The 17160-nt window shown below is 34.4% G+C and overlaps 1 protein-coding gene across 2 annotated transcripts in view; it reads left to right on the forward strand.

Annotated features, from left to right (window-relative positions):
• The window catches only part of Bx42 (Puff-specific protein Bx42), a 40231-nt gene that overhangs the window by 9952 nt on the left and 13119 nt on the right, over positions 1-17160 (forward strand). For both annotated transcript variants that reach the window (XM_083111378.1, XM_083111380.1), the window contains exons 2-8: positions 3745-3889; positions 5127-5294; positions 6269-6451; positions 9569-9693; positions 11005-11074; positions 13637-13702; positions 14987-15103. In XM_083111378.1, the coding sequence (XP_082967504.1) occupies positions 3745-3889; positions 5127-5294; positions 6269-6451; positions 9569-9693; positions 11005-11074; positions 13637-13702; positions 14987-15103 (874 nt within the window). The remainder of the gene's footprint in view (positions 1-3744; positions 3890-5126; positions 5295-6268; positions 6452-9568; positions 9694-11004; positions 11075-13636; positions 13703-14986; positions 15104-17160) is intronic.

The raw sequence follows: 17160 nt of genomic DNA on the forward strand, positions 1-17160 counted from the left end.
CGATGGGAGAACAAATACCTTTGTTTTACTTGCAAAAAAGCTTTCCCTGAATTGTTCAAGTTAAGTTGATTTAAACAATTCCCGTGTGTAGTGCTAGTGCAGCACGATCTTTTCATCATTTCACAGAATTCACAGTTAATGTAGAAATACTAGGGGTGTGCAGGACAGAATTTTTCGGGTCGGGACGGATGTTGTTTTTGCATTTCTGGACTAAAAACTAACAAGGACAGTAATTGAGAAGCTGCTAAAACTCAAATTAAAATGCAGAAAATGAATTCTACAATCTAATGATAGAAGATTTCATAAAGATGGCGTTGAAGACTGGTTCATAGATAATTTTATTCATGGACTGGGTCTTCTTCAACACAACATGTACAATATGAGAAAAGATAAAAACCTTGACTTCATATTGTCCTTGTTTGAAACCTGTGACGTCACGCCCTCTTTGAATCTGCTTCAGTCGGACCGCGAGTTGCTGTGAGCTACCTTCAAAATCCCGGTGAAAGCGGGAGGCTCCCCTTCTGCACCCCCCAGGCATAAGATTCCGCTGTGGAAGAAAACGCCATGGGACGCCGTCCGTCGAGCCATTGACCTTTTCAACTGGAACCTGCTTTCCGAAGGGTCCGTGACCGAGGCTGTCGAACTGTTTACAGATGTTATTTATGCCCTAATTCAGGACTATGTGCCACATAAAACAATGAAAAGTAAAAAGTTTCCCCCGTGGTTCGATAAAGAGTTGCAGCATCTGTTGCACAACAAAAAGAGAGCATGGCAGCTGTGGAAAAGTTTCCCCAATCCCCACACACACAACACTTTCAAGGCACTTCGTAAGCATAGTAAAGACCTTATGAAACTGAAATACACAGAATATGTAAACACAGTCCCAAATGAACTCCTTACTAATCCGAAGAGATTCTGGACATTGATAAATTCACGGAGACAAACCAAACGCATCCCTTTGGAAGCAACACACAATGGAATTTCAGCTGTTGGTAATGATAGAGCTGAACTATTCAATCAAACATTTCAAAATAATTTTGTTTCTCACTCTCTTTCTACCATCTTTACAGAACCAGGTGAAGTCTTGCACTTCCTTACCTCCTTTTCTTCTCACCGAACATCTGGACCAGACAATATTCCTACTATTTTCCTTCAAAAAACAGCTCACTCACTTGCTACTCCTCTTGCAATGTTATACAATAGGTGCTTTTCTGAAGACTGCTTTCCCACTCAATGGAAGAAAGCAAATATCATTCCTATTTTTAAATCTGGCAATGCAAACGATACTACATGTTACAGGCCTATTTCTCTCCTTTCCACACTTGCTATTGTCTGTGAAAAGATTCTAAAAAATAGACTTCTGAAATTCACACCCCCTTACATTAACCCAGCACAACACGGCTTTCTTCCAAATTCTTCATGCCTTACCAATCTGTCTTCTATGCAATCCTATGCCATAAACGCAATTACTAATCGTAATCAGTTGGATGTTGTGTACTTTGATCTGTCCAAAGCTTTTGATTCAGTGGATCACCATTATTTACTGCATAAATTAGCTAACAGATTTAATATAACTGGAAACAAGTTAAAAATAGTGAAAGACTATCTAAGAAATAGACAACAACGTGTTATACTTCCTGGAACTAATTCTAACTGGCTTCTTGTTATATCTGGTGTGCCGCAAGGAAGCGTTCTTGGCCCTCTGTTATTTGTATTATATCTGGATGATCTCACAGACATCTTTAATTCCCCCTTCTCAAGCACAATTCTAATGTTCGCTGATGATTGCAAGATTATGAGAGAAATAAAACAGCCATCAGACATCCAACTTCTCCAAAATGACATAAATAGATTCTCTGAATGGTGCAAGTGATGGAAACTGACCACAAACACTTTGAAATGCTCCTACATAACAATTTCATTGAAGCAAAACATTCTTGAAGGTAATTATACACTCACCGACATATCACTAACAAAGGAAGCACAACACCTAGATCTAGGTATCCTCATAGATTCTAAACTAACTTTCGATAATCACATATCAACCATCACAAAAAAGGCAATGCGTATGCTAGGTTTACTTTACAGATTCACCGAAATCCATAACCCGAAAGCACTTTCCAGTTACTTCAAAACTTTTGTGTCCCCCATTCTAGAATACTGTTCACCCATCTGGAACATGGCTTCCCCTTCTCATACCTCCAAGATCGAGCGTGTTGTCAGCTTTTTTCTCTCTATCGTTCGATATAGAGTGCCCTGAGACATCTACCTAAGAGAGATCTGCGTATAAACTTAAACATAAATACTCCAGAATCACGTAGATACGTTGCAGATATGAAATTACTACATAAGATAATTAATGGAAACCTAAGATGCAGCATCCCACTCCACGAACTCTCCCTCAGAGTGCCCAGACATAAAACACGGAGCAAGGAAACTTTCCACACTGCAACTCCAAGACTCTCACTCATTCAACGTTCACTATTTCATAGGCTACCAAATCAGTTCAATGTAATCTCAAACCAAACCGATATATTCAGTTCATATCCATCTTTCATCACCAACATAGAAAAAATTGTATATAAGTAATGCTTTTGTAAAACACATCTGTTTACCTTGGAACTGTCTCGACTTGTTTATGTTTATTTTTATATTTTGTTTATTTTATTTTATCTTGTTTCGTGTATTCATTTTAACACTAGTGTACTGTTTTACTGTTGTTTCTTTCCGGTTTAAAATGGCTTCTGCTGTACTGGAAATTTCAATAAATAAATAAATAATAATGCTTTTTAAAATGTCTTACAATATGAGCTTCCCTTGCTGTAAAAGTCACGGACCGCCCCTGTTCTAGATATCAAAATCAATGTTCAAAAAAATGTATTTTCTTTAGTTAGGGGCAGCCATTTTTCCAACATTGCACATGGCTTTTTTTTTTTTGCTCATGTAGCACTTTTCAGAAACCTTAATATCTCAAAAATCATTAGAGCTAGAATCCTGAAACAAAATTAATTTTGTAGCTAATGAAGTATACTTTCTATGATATTCAAGTATGTTTTGCTTAAAATTGCACCATAAGTACGAAAATTATGGTGAAAATTGGGGTAACAATAGTTAAAAAAAAAATTGCAAAGTAAGGTTAAACTACATCCCATACTTAGAATAATGAAGTCTTTTCTTCTTTTTCCACTTTTCCCTCCGTACTATTCTAAATCTTATGTACCAAGCGAAAGTAAACTGTCCTTGCCACCTACCCCCCTTTCCTTTGGAACCCAATCGCGGTCATTGTATGCAATTGTATTAAAATATTCACAATGAAATTATTGCATAGAATTATTATGTAATTTGTGGTGTCTGTTAACAAATGAAAAAAAAACTTGAGTATGCTAACATAGCCTGAATGCATGGAAGGTATTAACAAAATATGTGTTGTGTGTGCGACTCTTAAAAACTGTAGCAAAGTTATATATACTACAGATGCTAATAATTTTTGTTGGTGAAATATGCAAATGATATGCACTTGCAAGCATTTAAACGTTACTGCAATTAAAATCAATAATTTCCCGATGATTCATTTTGTTATTTACATGGAGTAGGACCACTATTTGTGGAATGCCCCAAGTGTAGCTCTACCTTCGTCCTGTATAGGCCTTCAAGGCACATTACAGTACACAGGTAATGACTTGTTATGGCAAGCATAAATTAAAGATGCATTTGTTGTAACATTCTTTTGCTTCTTGTTCACAGTATACTCCCAGCTCCCACACAACCAGTGTGGGATAGAGATGATGAACGCAATAAAGTTCGGCAGAATGCTGCCCAGTTGGTGTCTGCCAGCCCGACAGCACCACCCTATGGTCAGAGGAGAGGTTGGATACCACGATTTATCGAGGTTAGTATTCATTTTTCTAACCACCTTAAAAAGTCAAGAATCATGCACACTGTGTGAAGATGGTGTGTGTTATAGATGATTTATATTCTGATATGATCATAAGCTCTCAATTAACAATTTGCATTTTTATTTCCTTTGTATCTTTGTGTACAATGTTACATCATAGAACAAAAAAATGTTAGCAGTATTGGTTACACATAATTGTGAGACGGAATAGGTTTAAAGTATGGTCCCTTATTTACTTTTACTCATTGTTAGTTGTAAGGAATAGCCTTGTGATCAAGGGGTCCCGGGTTCGATACCCGGTGGAGGCACATGGCACAGTGGTTCGGATCCCACGTTAAACTGTAGGTCCAGTCCCAATTAGCCTTTCTGTGCATAAGTGGACTTAAAACCATAATTCAATTCAATTAACACTGTATAATCACCATGTGATTTACATTGTGCTCTTCTTCACTCTGGCTAAAATTGTAGTGTGTGTGTGTGTGTATCAACTAGTCTTTTGATATTGCATTTTGCTTGTGCACATCATTAAGTAATTGAAGAGTGCATATATTTCCTGTAAAACTTCCGAGTGTAAATATTGTCACCTTCAACAATATAAGGAGGTAATTCAGATGGTCAGATTCTTGACTTTTTACATTTAATGTATCAAAATACCAATCTGCAAAATTTAATATATTTTTTTCTGGTAATTTACAGTGGAACCCCGATTTTACATTTTCATGCATTATACATTCAATCTTAATTGTTCCAACATAGCAGAATGTTATAGCATTTTTCTTGATTTTACATTTTCTTGAAGTTTTTTCAGCTTGGTCCCCTGAAAATCGTAAAATCGAAGTTTCAATGTATATTGTACATTTCTTGATGCTTGAATTGAAGTTGTTTTTTGAAAATTCATAGCTTGTGGTGCACCTTTGGCCAGCAAAATAAATTTTCTAATTAAGCAAAGTGACAATAATTTTTGTGTACTACTTTCATATGGTGGCAGTATGCTAGGTCGGAAATCATAAACATTGAATGTTTAGTTACGAAATTTCTTTTTGACTGTGTAGAGTTGTAGCTGCACACTTTCTAAAATGCCTTCGTGGCAGAATGCTAATTACAACTTGTATTAATGTTAACCATTATATAACTTATATATCCTTGTGCATACATTGACTTTTTGTGTTGTTGAAGAATATAAACATTGCTATATTGTGTTTAACACGTCGGTTTTTGTCTTTTTTTATAGGATTTTGGTGATGGTGGGGCATTTGCAGAAATTCCAGTTGCCCAATATCCCCTCAATATGGGTAAAGAGGAAAAAGCAAGCACATCAAATGCTTTGGCAGTCCAACTTGATGCCCAGGGGAAAATTAAATATGATGTTTTGGCTCGACAGGGACATAGTAAGGATAAGGTAAACAATAAAATAATATATAAGTAGTTGCATGTGTTTACACAAACTATTTTTTACATTCATTAATGTCAAACATGGATTTAGAGACCGTAAGATGCTTTTCATTTTATGATGGTATAGAACAGAATGTAGCTTGCAGTGTTTATATGCACGTTTCATTGTATTTCCTGTGTTCTTTTATGATTTATTGCCATCACTAGGTATGTGTATCACAGGCAAGACTCATAAGAGTGTTGAAGTGTTACAAATATTTTTTTTGTCACATGTTAAATATTTGATTTTTCATATTTTTGGTAGTATATATTTTTCACAGTCCATGGAATTTCCATAGTTTATTTCCATATAATGCTATATTTGGCATGTTTGAGAGGGAAAAAAATCATAACGATTTTGCTTTCTGAAATACATACCACCATGTGGAAACATGATTGATTTTTCATTGTTTATCAGTCTTGCTTCTATGTGCAACTATTTTCAGATGCAGAATATGTCAACTAATAGAGGTAGTTAAGACATACTTGAAATGAAAATGAGTGCAGATTCGCCATGCGAAGTCAATTGTAGTTTTCTTCTGTTAGCATTGCAACTTAATTCATTTGGTTAACTGATTGAGATTTACATTGAAAGTGATTGTGGAGTAAGTCATTTTCTATCTTTACTATCATTTCACAACAGAAAATCTGTTAATTTGTTATGTTGACTTTGTGTGATGTTATTCTTATTACTATTGAATCCTTCAATTTGGTTTTACTGTTGTAGAAAGTGTATGTTTTTTCTGTTGGTTACTTATTGTTTATAGGATGAAAATCATGTATTATAATGATTAGTTTTTTCAGCATTAGTGAAGTGTTACGTTAAAATTGTTTCCAAGCGAGTGTTAGCAAGCGAGTGGCTAAAGGCTGTCATAGCCTATCTTCGATCCCCATCTTGGGCTTACGGTATCTTGAAGTTAATGGCTCTTCTTTCTCCAACAGATAATTTATTCAAAACTGTCAGATCTTTTACCGGCGGAAGTTGTTGGTGAAGATGATCCGTCCCTGCAGAGACCAGATGATGAAGAACTGGAGGAGGTAACGGAGCGAACTAGGAAGGCTTTAGAATCGCTCACTCACACCAAAATAACTGCAGCCATGCCTGTTAGACATGCTGAAAAGCAAGTAAGTTGCATACCTGTTTTTTACTGAATGCTAAAATCCATGATTATTGTTGTGTTATATTAGCTTGTAGCAAGTTTCATGTTTAAATTACACGGTTTTTGTACTCATTCGAAAGAATTCTGGAAAACAAGGGGGGGAGATGTTGCGTTTCTTTCTACCTATGGAGAAGGCAGCCATGAATATTTATATTTTTATTAGGAATGGACTCTATTAAGAAATTTTTAAAACATGAATAAAGGACCAATATAAAATTGCAAATGTTTCCTGAGTAACAGTGATTCTATCTCGGTGAATGCAATGGGTTTATCTTTAAATGAAACTACCTATTTACATTTTTACTTTCCAAAACCAGGGCATGCAAATTACATATGTATATTCATAAATATGATTACAAAATGATACACTTTTGTACAAAATTACATATTATTTATGTATATATTGGATGGGCAAGAATGATCCCAAATTATACCAGTGTGCTTATATTGGCCAAAACCAATAATCTGTCTCGCCCTGATATTCATACTTTCCATTTAATTGCTTTTCACTGTGTGGTTAGGAGAAACAAAGTAACATTTTTTACATGTATATAGATCAAAGCAGATGTTATATAAACAGCAGACTTTACTTAGGGAAAATGGGATTAGCAATAAGTAGGGATGTGACGAAGCTGAAAATTTACCGATGCCGATGTACTCACCGATAATTTTTGGAACCGATACCGAGGCTGATATTTAACCGATTCCGATACATAAGATCATTAAACAGAAATGGGATGTTATTTTCTGCATGACAAAAATAAATTTGCTATGTACATTTCTATTGCATATCATATGTATATACATATATATTCTCAAGAGATGCGAATGTACATTTGCATCTACAAAATGTTATGTGAACCTTTAAGAAGACCATGGATTCTCAAGAGATTAAACATTAGTACACAAGCAGTTCATTGAAATGCAAAATGAATTCCTGTTCTGCCAGATTCAACTTCAGAACCACGAGATTTGGAAGCACTTCAGGAAGTAACCTACTTCTTCTCTTATCGCAAATCTGTTCAGCAACACTGAACACTCAATCACTGAATACTGATGCAGCAGGTATGCCCAAGTATTTTCTCAGCACTTGCTTCAGGTTTGAATACTCATTTTTGAATTTCCAATACAACAGCAGATCCTGGTTCAGCAATGTACTGTCTTATTTCCGATTTATAGTTAGGTTGATCCTCTGAATGAGTTTGCAATAATTTTATTACAAAAACTCTACAATAATGACGAATCATAACCAAATTTTCAATAAATCTTACAAAACTAGAATAAAAAATTATTAGAAGGTAAAAACTCTAGTATAATCTGTACCGGTTTAAATATCGGATTTTTGCCGATTCCGATACCGATGCCGATGTGTCAATTTCGGCCGATTTTCATACATCTGTAATCGGCTTCGGCACATCCCTAGCAATAAGAGACATGTTTAAACCACTTTTTCTTAAAACTTCATCGGATCTGCATTTCTGCAGAGTTAGTACCAGTGTATTATATATTCCTAAGCTCTTTTATGAAAATGATTTTTTTTTCACTATATATGGCCTTTGTTGTTCTCAGAGTTCAGTTAAGAACTAACTTAATTTGTAATTAGTATTTGTAATGAAACACTTTGATTTACATTGAGTGATTTTGATTCAAGATTTTATATATGTGTGCATGTGTAAATTACATGTGTACTAGTACAAAATTGGCCCAGAGTCAGTAGTCAATATTTATGAAGGTAGTAAAAAATTTAAGCAAGCAAGAAAAGTATTAATAATTCTTTCAGAAATATCAAATCTACAAAACTGTTTGCAAATTTACTGATATGCCAGAATACTGTTCTGAATAGGCATGTACCAAGAAAGGTGAGAGGGTGGGAATATGCAGTCAGAACAGTCACCTTCGAGTTTCTTATGAAGTCGACTTTATGCACAGAATGGCTAATCAGTAGAGGCACATATTTATGGTAAATAAAAAAGCAAAATTTCTGTACAAAAACCGAGTCAATTTCGGGTTCAAAAGGGGTAAATAAAATGAAATTTGGCTGTTATAGCGGTGAAAAAGCACCATATAAAATGACATTTTGGTTTTAAAAAATGTGAATATAATCCCAAATTTGATTTAAAAACTGCACTATTACACAAAATAAACATATCCCTTCTAATAGCACATTAAATCATTACCAGAATATTAAGTTTATTCCTGTATAAAGGAGTCCATTCTTGCATTAATCAATTTTCTGTGAATTGCATAACTCGCAGGATACTTAGCAATTCAGAAAGTGTCGCGTCGGTATATAAATGGTAAATTTCATGTTTAAGAGTCTATTTCGCATTTTGCAGTTCATTTTGCATCGTTTCGTGACAAAACAGGGTAGGAAAATGCACCTCACACCTTTCAGAAACATGAAAAATTAACATTAGAATGTGTTTTTTCACATTTCGTGTTTTCGTCAAAAATGAAATATGGCTGCCTCTACTAATCAGGAATGGACCTACAGTTAAAAGTGGGATTCGAACCACTGTGCACATCCACCAGGTATTGAACCTGGAACCCCTTGAATACAAGGTGATGGCACTACCACTGCACTATCTAGGAGGCTTCACCTCCTCTTTGAATTTATTTCCCTGAAAGAAATAGGGCAACATAAATGTTTTGTTTTTCCTATGCATAAATTCTCCACACACATGCATCCATTACTGCAAGGATTTGTTAAAGTATGTAGTGTTACACACACGGTGCATATCTGTGTACAGGTACTGTGAAAAACAGAATGCAAGAACAGTGGAACCTCTTTTGGGATGAAGCTGAAGAAAGAATGGGAAAATGTAAAATTGGGGATAATATTATAACAGTTTGTTCCGACCAGGAAGTTTGAATGTATAATATGGGAAAATGTAAAATCTGTTTTATTCACATTCCAAATTAAATGGAACTAACGTAAGCTAGAATGCATAGAATTTGCAGAGTACATGTATGTTTAAGATGCATGAATTAAAATTGATGTTTCTTCATCATTGATTATGTATGTGTAACATAACAACCATGTCCTATTTTTCTTTGTTCAGTTTGTCTTTTTTCTTACCAGGGTCCAGCTCAGTATATCAGATACACACCATCTCAGCAAGGTATAGCATTCAATTCAGGGGCAAAACAGCGAGTCATACGAATGGTAGAAGTCCAGAAAGATCCCATGGAACCTCCCAAGTTTAGGTATGTTAGTTTTCTTCTTGCTTATTTGAACTTTGATATTAGCATCATATATGACTGAAGTTCAGCATGAGGCTTTTAGGGAGGGGGGCTGTAAGAGTGGAGACTGCTTTTGAAGCCTTTGTTAGTGTAGAATCAAACCTGTTCCATCTTGTCATAATGTGATGGGTATATGCTAGGATGGCCACAAAATCTGGATATGGATATGTCATCATCGTCATCATGATGGATATGTGGATTTCAAATGATCTGATATTCATTTCAGATGCAACGGATAATGTAGCTATCTGGATAATTTGGATAATCTGAATAGTGCAGATTTGATGAAAGATTGGTAAAAAAATCAGTACAGTGAAATACAAACTTGATGAATAAAAGAATAGCCCGTAAAACAGAAATGATAAAACTGTCTGGATAATGCACACATTTGGATATCTGTATAATTTGGATATTTGAAATCCAAGATAAAATTTTATTCGGATTTGGCCACCCCTAGTATATACATCAACCTTCTGTGTATTGGAATATATTTATGCAAAAATATTTATGCTATTGAACAGATTTCCACACTTCTGTTGCCAAACAGGATTGATTGCTAAGTGAAAGAAAACAACAGAGTACACAATGAAATGTCCATTATTTGAGAAAATTAAGCAAAGCATAAAAATGAAGTTTCTGGTGAAATTGATGATGTAATCATCCAGTATCTTGAGGGAAACATAACGTAACAATTGAAGTGTAAGGCTGGCTGATGCACAAGCAGTCGAACCCTTCTCCTTCTTCCAAAAATTGTCTGTTCTCATTCAAAAATACATATTTGTATTTCTGTTGTTTAGTGTCGCTTTTCTGCCACTTTTGGCTAATCATGATGATGAGTGATGATTAGAAAAAAATGATGAAGGCCAGGACACACCCAGGAAACAACATTGGCGAGATAAAATGACAACCACTTAATGCACCTGCTCACCAAGTCTGCTACCAAAAATACATGTGTTTCACATATTTATTCATTAAATGTTGATTAAGAATTGGAAAATTACCGTCGCAGACTTTTTTTACGTCTGACATTATCGGCCAACACATCTCCATAAAGACATTAGAACAATCAGGTTGATATTTCCTGTATTACAAGATGCGTTACTCTAAGCTGAGGTTTGATTCCTTTCTATAAGTTGAAGGAGCAACACTATTTCTTTCATGTCACACCTTGCATGTGTGCAAAGCTTATTAAGTGTATCTCTCTTAGTTATTATTTATATAGTTATTATTTATAGATATTAAACATTTAAATAATTGCTATTTTTTTGTTTTCAGGATTAACAAAAAGATACCTCGTGGTCCACCCTCGCCTCCAGCACCAGTGATGCATTCCCCAACCAGGAAGGTGAGTGAAATAATTACAATATGTGCATGTGATAATGGGTTGCTTTTTAACCATTTTTATTAAAGTATTTCGTGCTTCTCCATCACAATTATTGCCTTTCAATTACTCCTTCGAAGCCAGTGTCAGTTGTAGAGTGGTTTATCAAGCACTACAAAACCAAAGGTCTGCGGTTCAAATCTTGTTTAAGACATAGACATTTGATTGTTTTTCATTTCATCATCCATCCACATTGTCAAAATAACCACAAAGAAATTATATCACTTTGGTGTTCATATACACTGGAGGAAGAACATTCTGCAGTCAGACCAGAATTTTCACTAAATTGTTACATATATTTCAGTAGTACACTACTCCCACCCTTCTCAGTCCATGCAACAGAATTATTAAGAAGCAGCAAGTTAAAACCTGTAAAGATCAAGAAATTTTCTCTTGCAAAGCAAATATACAGTGTGTTCAGTTCAAATCTCCCTAATTTCAATTAATTACTGTGAACGAAGTATGATGAATTGTGAAATAACTACACCAAATGAAAGGCCAGATCTTCAAGTTTTGTTTTCATGACTTGAAGTTGTCAGTTTGCTCACTACGCAGTGCCACTGTCGCATAAATAAAAATGGCGACTATTCAACAACGTGTGCGGGCAGTGGTGTGGTATGCTGAGGCAAAATCTGTGATTGCAACACAACAAAATTTCAGACGAGTGTGCGGAGGAGTTGCATCTGATGCTAAATCAATTAGGCTGTGGTTTAGTAAGTTTTTAACAACCTGCAGTGTCCTAAAACAATCTGGTGGAGCTCGCCGTCGTGTGTTGGAGGAAAAGGTGGAAGAAATTCGACCTGACCTCACTCTGCTGGACTTCTTCCTCTGGGGTTACATCAAGGATCGTGTGTTTGGAACTCCAGTGTATAACATCCCAGAGTTACGAACCCGCATACGTGATATGATTGCAACAGTAACAGGGGACATGTTGGAGAGAACATGGCAAGAAGTTGAATACAGACTGGATATTGTTTGTGCTACCAATGGGCACATGTGGAGGTGTATTAGTGTGTGGAAAATAAATTGTATGAGTTTTTCTTCAATTCTCTGTAATCTCATTGCTCTTATCATTCATACTTTCTTTTCTACGATCAATTGAAATTGGGGAGATTTGGACAGAACACCCGGTATATATGAGAGTTTTGTAGCACATGTGGTGTAACTCCACTTTTGTAAAAATGGAATTACATGTATAACTTAGAAGTGTGAAGTATCAATGTTTCAGTGCTAGAAGTAAATATCTCCTAAGTTTCAAATTCTTGCTCATGGAGGCACCACTATGTTTGTGCTGCAACAGCTAAACTTAGTACTAAGTTCTCTTAAGTGTTCCTTTTTCTCAATACTGTCTTGAATGGAGTTATGAACACCTCACATGTCATGCATGTATATTTGTGGCATTATTCATCATTAACTATTTCAATATATATGCTGCAGCATTAGAATAATTTCTAAATAGAATTTTGGCATTATGTTGTATAAAACATGGAACATTGTCCAAAAATCATCCAACTGTCAAAAAGCAATTGTCGTATGAGGCATTGCAGATATTAAGGGCAAACTCTCAAAATACAAGTTGCAAGAATGAACAGTTTAAAAGTATTCACATCTCTCTCATTGCTCGTGCACGATTCTATTCTAAATCAAATTTTAGAGTGGTAGAGGCAAGGTAGACTCTGCCAGATTGTACACCTGTTCCTACAGTCTTCAATGTATATAATCCAACAATAACAAAAACTTGACATGTGTCCCCTAATATCCACATCACCTCATATGTAAACTGATGTATTTGATAAATTGCATAATGTTTGATGTATATATTTGTTGCGCTTGAAGAATTCTCTTGAAGAAATTGAAATTTTGTTTGATATACCTTGAAGTAGGCAAAATATAGAGCACAAACACAACTAAAACTAAAGTTAAACAGCATTTACATTCTTTGCTCTTTTGAAACTACCTGGACATACAATCAAAAGCTTGGTTTTTAGGTTTTGTGTTAGTGCTGTAACCAGATTCAAGGTAAGTTAAACATGATTAACTCAGCATGTGACATCACATGTTTTTTTTTAAAATTGAATTCATATTTGGGAGTTTCAAGTGTGAATGAATATACTGAATCATAAAAAGATATCAAGGAAAATGATGTAAAATATGAATATACTGAATCATAAAAAGATATTAAGGAAAATGATGTAAAATATGAATATTATTTCTTCATAGGCTTGCAATTCAGTGCATTCACAACAAAGTTATAATTAGACTGTTTTCTGTTCAACGAACACATTTCCATTTTTGATAACATGTTTCTACAATACTGGTATGACTTTTATAAGAATTTAAGAAATACACATCATATAATGAGGCAGAAATATTCTAGCATTTTTGATCTCAATATGTAAATCGTGCTTAAATTTAGTTTTTTTTAAAATGGGCAGTTGATTTATGTGTATGTTTTTGGCAAGTAAACAAACTCTATATAGTTTTTAATTTTTAATGTTTTATTAATGCATTTTTTCTTTATTTTAGGTGACCGTTAAGGAGCAGAAGGAATGGAAAATACCACCATGCATATCTAACTGGAAGAACGCAAAAGTAAGTGTGTGTGTATGTATGTATGTCTGTCTGTCTGAAAATAAGTCAGTCCGAAAAGTCTGTATAGATAAGTAAGCAAAACTGTAATTTGGACCAATACCCATACTGAAACTGATTGAAAGTTGTAACAATTTAAAAGTTGTTCAAATATTCATAAGTATTCCAGTCCAGTTCTATGCATCAATTTACCAAGAGTTTTGTTTAAAAATACAAGTCATTTAGTCACAAATCTCATTTTTCACTCAAAACTTGTGCAAAATGAAAAGAAACTTTCAAATTTGGATGATTTCCAGGATAATTTCACACCACAGAAGTGTCATTTGTAGAGGCACATATTTTTGGTAAATAAAAAAGAAAAATTTCGGTACAAAAACAGTAGATTTCAGGTTCAAAAGCGGTAAATAAAATACAATTTCAGTGTTATAGCGGTGAATAATCACATCAAAAGTGCTATATAAAGTGACATTTTGATTTTAAAAGTGTGAATATAATCCTAAATTTGATTTAAAAACTGCACTTATTACACAAAAAAAACTTATCCGATATAATAGCACATTTATGTAGTTACCAGAGTATTAAGTTTATTCCTGTGTAAAGGGGTCCATTTTTGCTTCTCAAATATTTACAGCCAGACCCTGTGGCCGAGTGGTTAGCACATCACACTGCGACGCCAAGGGTCCCGGGTTCGAATCCCGATCGGGCTTGGTTGTTTGTGAATGTCCATTCATCAATTTCATCATTTCATCACTCATCTCCATCTTCGCAAATTAGTCAAGAGGCACAAAATGCAAAGTAAAATAAACTAAATCAATCAATCAAATTCAAATAAATACAGCAGAATTCATCAATTTTCCATGAATTGCATAACTGACAGGATACTTCAGACTTCAGAAAGTGTCGCGTCAGTATATAAACGGTAAATTTCGAGTTTAAGAGTATATTTCGCATTTTGCAGTTCGTTTCATATTATTTCGTGACACAACAGGGTAGGAAAATACACCTCACACCTTCCAGGAACATAAAAAATGAACATTACAGCATGTTATTTCAAATTTTGTGTTTTTGTTAAAAACGAAATATGCATGCCTCTAGTCATTTGGCATTTTCGTAACCCTTTGAAAGACCAAAATGCTTTAACGGCTGGTATCATTCAGTAAATTCCAACTCATATTTTCCAATAACGTTACAAGTGTATTGGTTCAACACTAATTTTTTGTTTGCATTATTTTTTTGTTAAAATATGTTTAGAAATTCGATTTAGTTTTAAAATCTGTTTCTTTTTAGGGTTATACAATTCCCTTGGACAAAAGGCTAGCAGCTGATGGCAGGGGCTTGCAGCAGGTACATATCAATGAGAACTTTGCCAAGCTTGCAGAAGCATTGTACATAGCTGACAGAAAGGTAAGAATGTGCTGTTTTTTTTAAGTAAAGTCTTTGAACTGAATTGTAGGACATAATGTCATATTATTATAGCTGCAGTAAATTAGTAATAATTTACATTATTATTAAAATACAATGTAGTAGGGATGGTATCAGCCGATATGGGCATATCGGTGTATTGGTTTTTCTGTAAAATTATCAATAATTTTACTGATCCGATATATCTACAAATGTCTTACAATATTGTGCATATTTTGTTATAATTTTTATAGACATAAACACACAATCTCCATTGTGTACTTTTTAAAAGTAGAATACTTGCAGTGAACAATGAAATGTGAAGTAATTAAAATAACACAGGGTGTCTACCAGTCAAGAATGTCAAGAAAAAGTCAAGAAATTATGCTTTTGGTGAAATATTTTTGCTATTTGTAAAAACATTAAATAAAGTAATGTGGCCCTTCTCCATCCAGGATTAATTTTACATGCATTAATAATTAAAGAAAGTCTAAATCTCTTTTTATAGTACAGCTTCAGTTTTCATAGTAACCGACCTTGTGGTAGGAGTTTTTCATTGAATAAAAATATCTTTTTTTCTTAATTTTGCAACTATACCTAAGTAGGGGGTGATTAAATAAATGTTAAGAAAAAGGGGAAAAAAGTCAGGAAAAAGTCAAGATTTTGGATTTGATTTTTTTGGTAACAATTAGAGTGGAATCTGGATTTTATGTTTTTCAGGGGACTAAAGTGAAGAAACTAAAGATGTGGGAAAATATAAAATCAGAGAAAATTATATGGCATCATGGTATGTTGAGGCCAGCAAGATTGAATGTATTATGTGGGAAAATATAAAATGAGGATTCCACTGTGTGTAGCATAATAGCAACTGATAATTTTGGTGATAACATACTGTCATAGATTTTACCAGTACTCTATATTTGGCCGTCCAGTATGAAGAGAATAAATAATTCTTCACCTCTTTAATTAATTTATGTAACCAGGTGACTACAGTGGATTGACAAAACATGTCCATTGATTTCTGTTTAATGTCACTGCACTAAGTTAAGCAAGAAATTAATATATATATATTAACAATACATATACGTCCTGGAGATAATATTCAATGTTCAGCTGAATATAATATTCATCACAGTGATCTATATTTGGAACAGTAAGATATTCCTGTAATAATAATTATATATATATATATATATATATATATATATATATATATATATATATATATATATATATATATATAAGGTAAAGTGTTCCCCTGTGCATAGCACCACGCCATGAAGGCGTATAGGTGGTGTGGGGGTAACGCCCCACACTTTCTTGATCCAGTCGTGTGAGTGGGGGTGATGTGATCAGCATCATGCCCCTGACCACCTTAACCCCCCAGGGTTTCCCCCAGGTACCCATGTTATTCGACGCTGGGTAGGCACCGGGACCACTTCCAACATTAGAAAAGTTCCCGGATTTGAACCGGCCGGGGGATCGAACCCGGGACCTTTAGTATGGTAGTCAGACGAGTTACCGTTATATATAATTATATAATGATTATAATCATTTCTAAGCACTAATGAATAAAACATTACAATGGATTCGTATAACCACAATCAATTCAAGACTTTAATTGTTTATCAACATAATTTAAAACATGAAGACGAAATAATGTTCACCTGAATAGTTTCAACCCATACAGCATCGTATAAACTCAGTTACTAACATTATATTAGACAGCATTGGACTTGTTTGTGGGTTTTGATCTATAAAATGAAACTGCATACTATGTAGACATTTATTTACAAAACCAGTACTGTACATAAGTTACACTGACACTTGCTCAAAATCATATGCTATTTGTAGAAATATTGAATTAGTAAAATTAGTTCTAAATCAGTTATTACCAATAGAGAAATGATTAATCTGTTCGATCCCTAATAAATATAATGTGGAAGTTAATATTTCACATGTAAAATGAATGAAGAAAATGGCCACAATGGAAATATTCAGATTGACCTCAATCCTTCAGTTCTGGAAAGGTTATCTATCAGTAAGACCGTAAGAAATTT

This window comes from Lepisma saccharinum, chromosome 25 (assembly GCF_977018435.1).
Source record: "Lepisma saccharinum chromosome 25, izLepSacc3.1, whole genome shotgun sequence".
NCBI classification, from domain to species: domain Eukaryota; kingdom Metazoa; phylum Arthropoda; class Insecta; order Zygentoma; family Lepismatidae; genus Lepisma; species Lepisma saccharinum.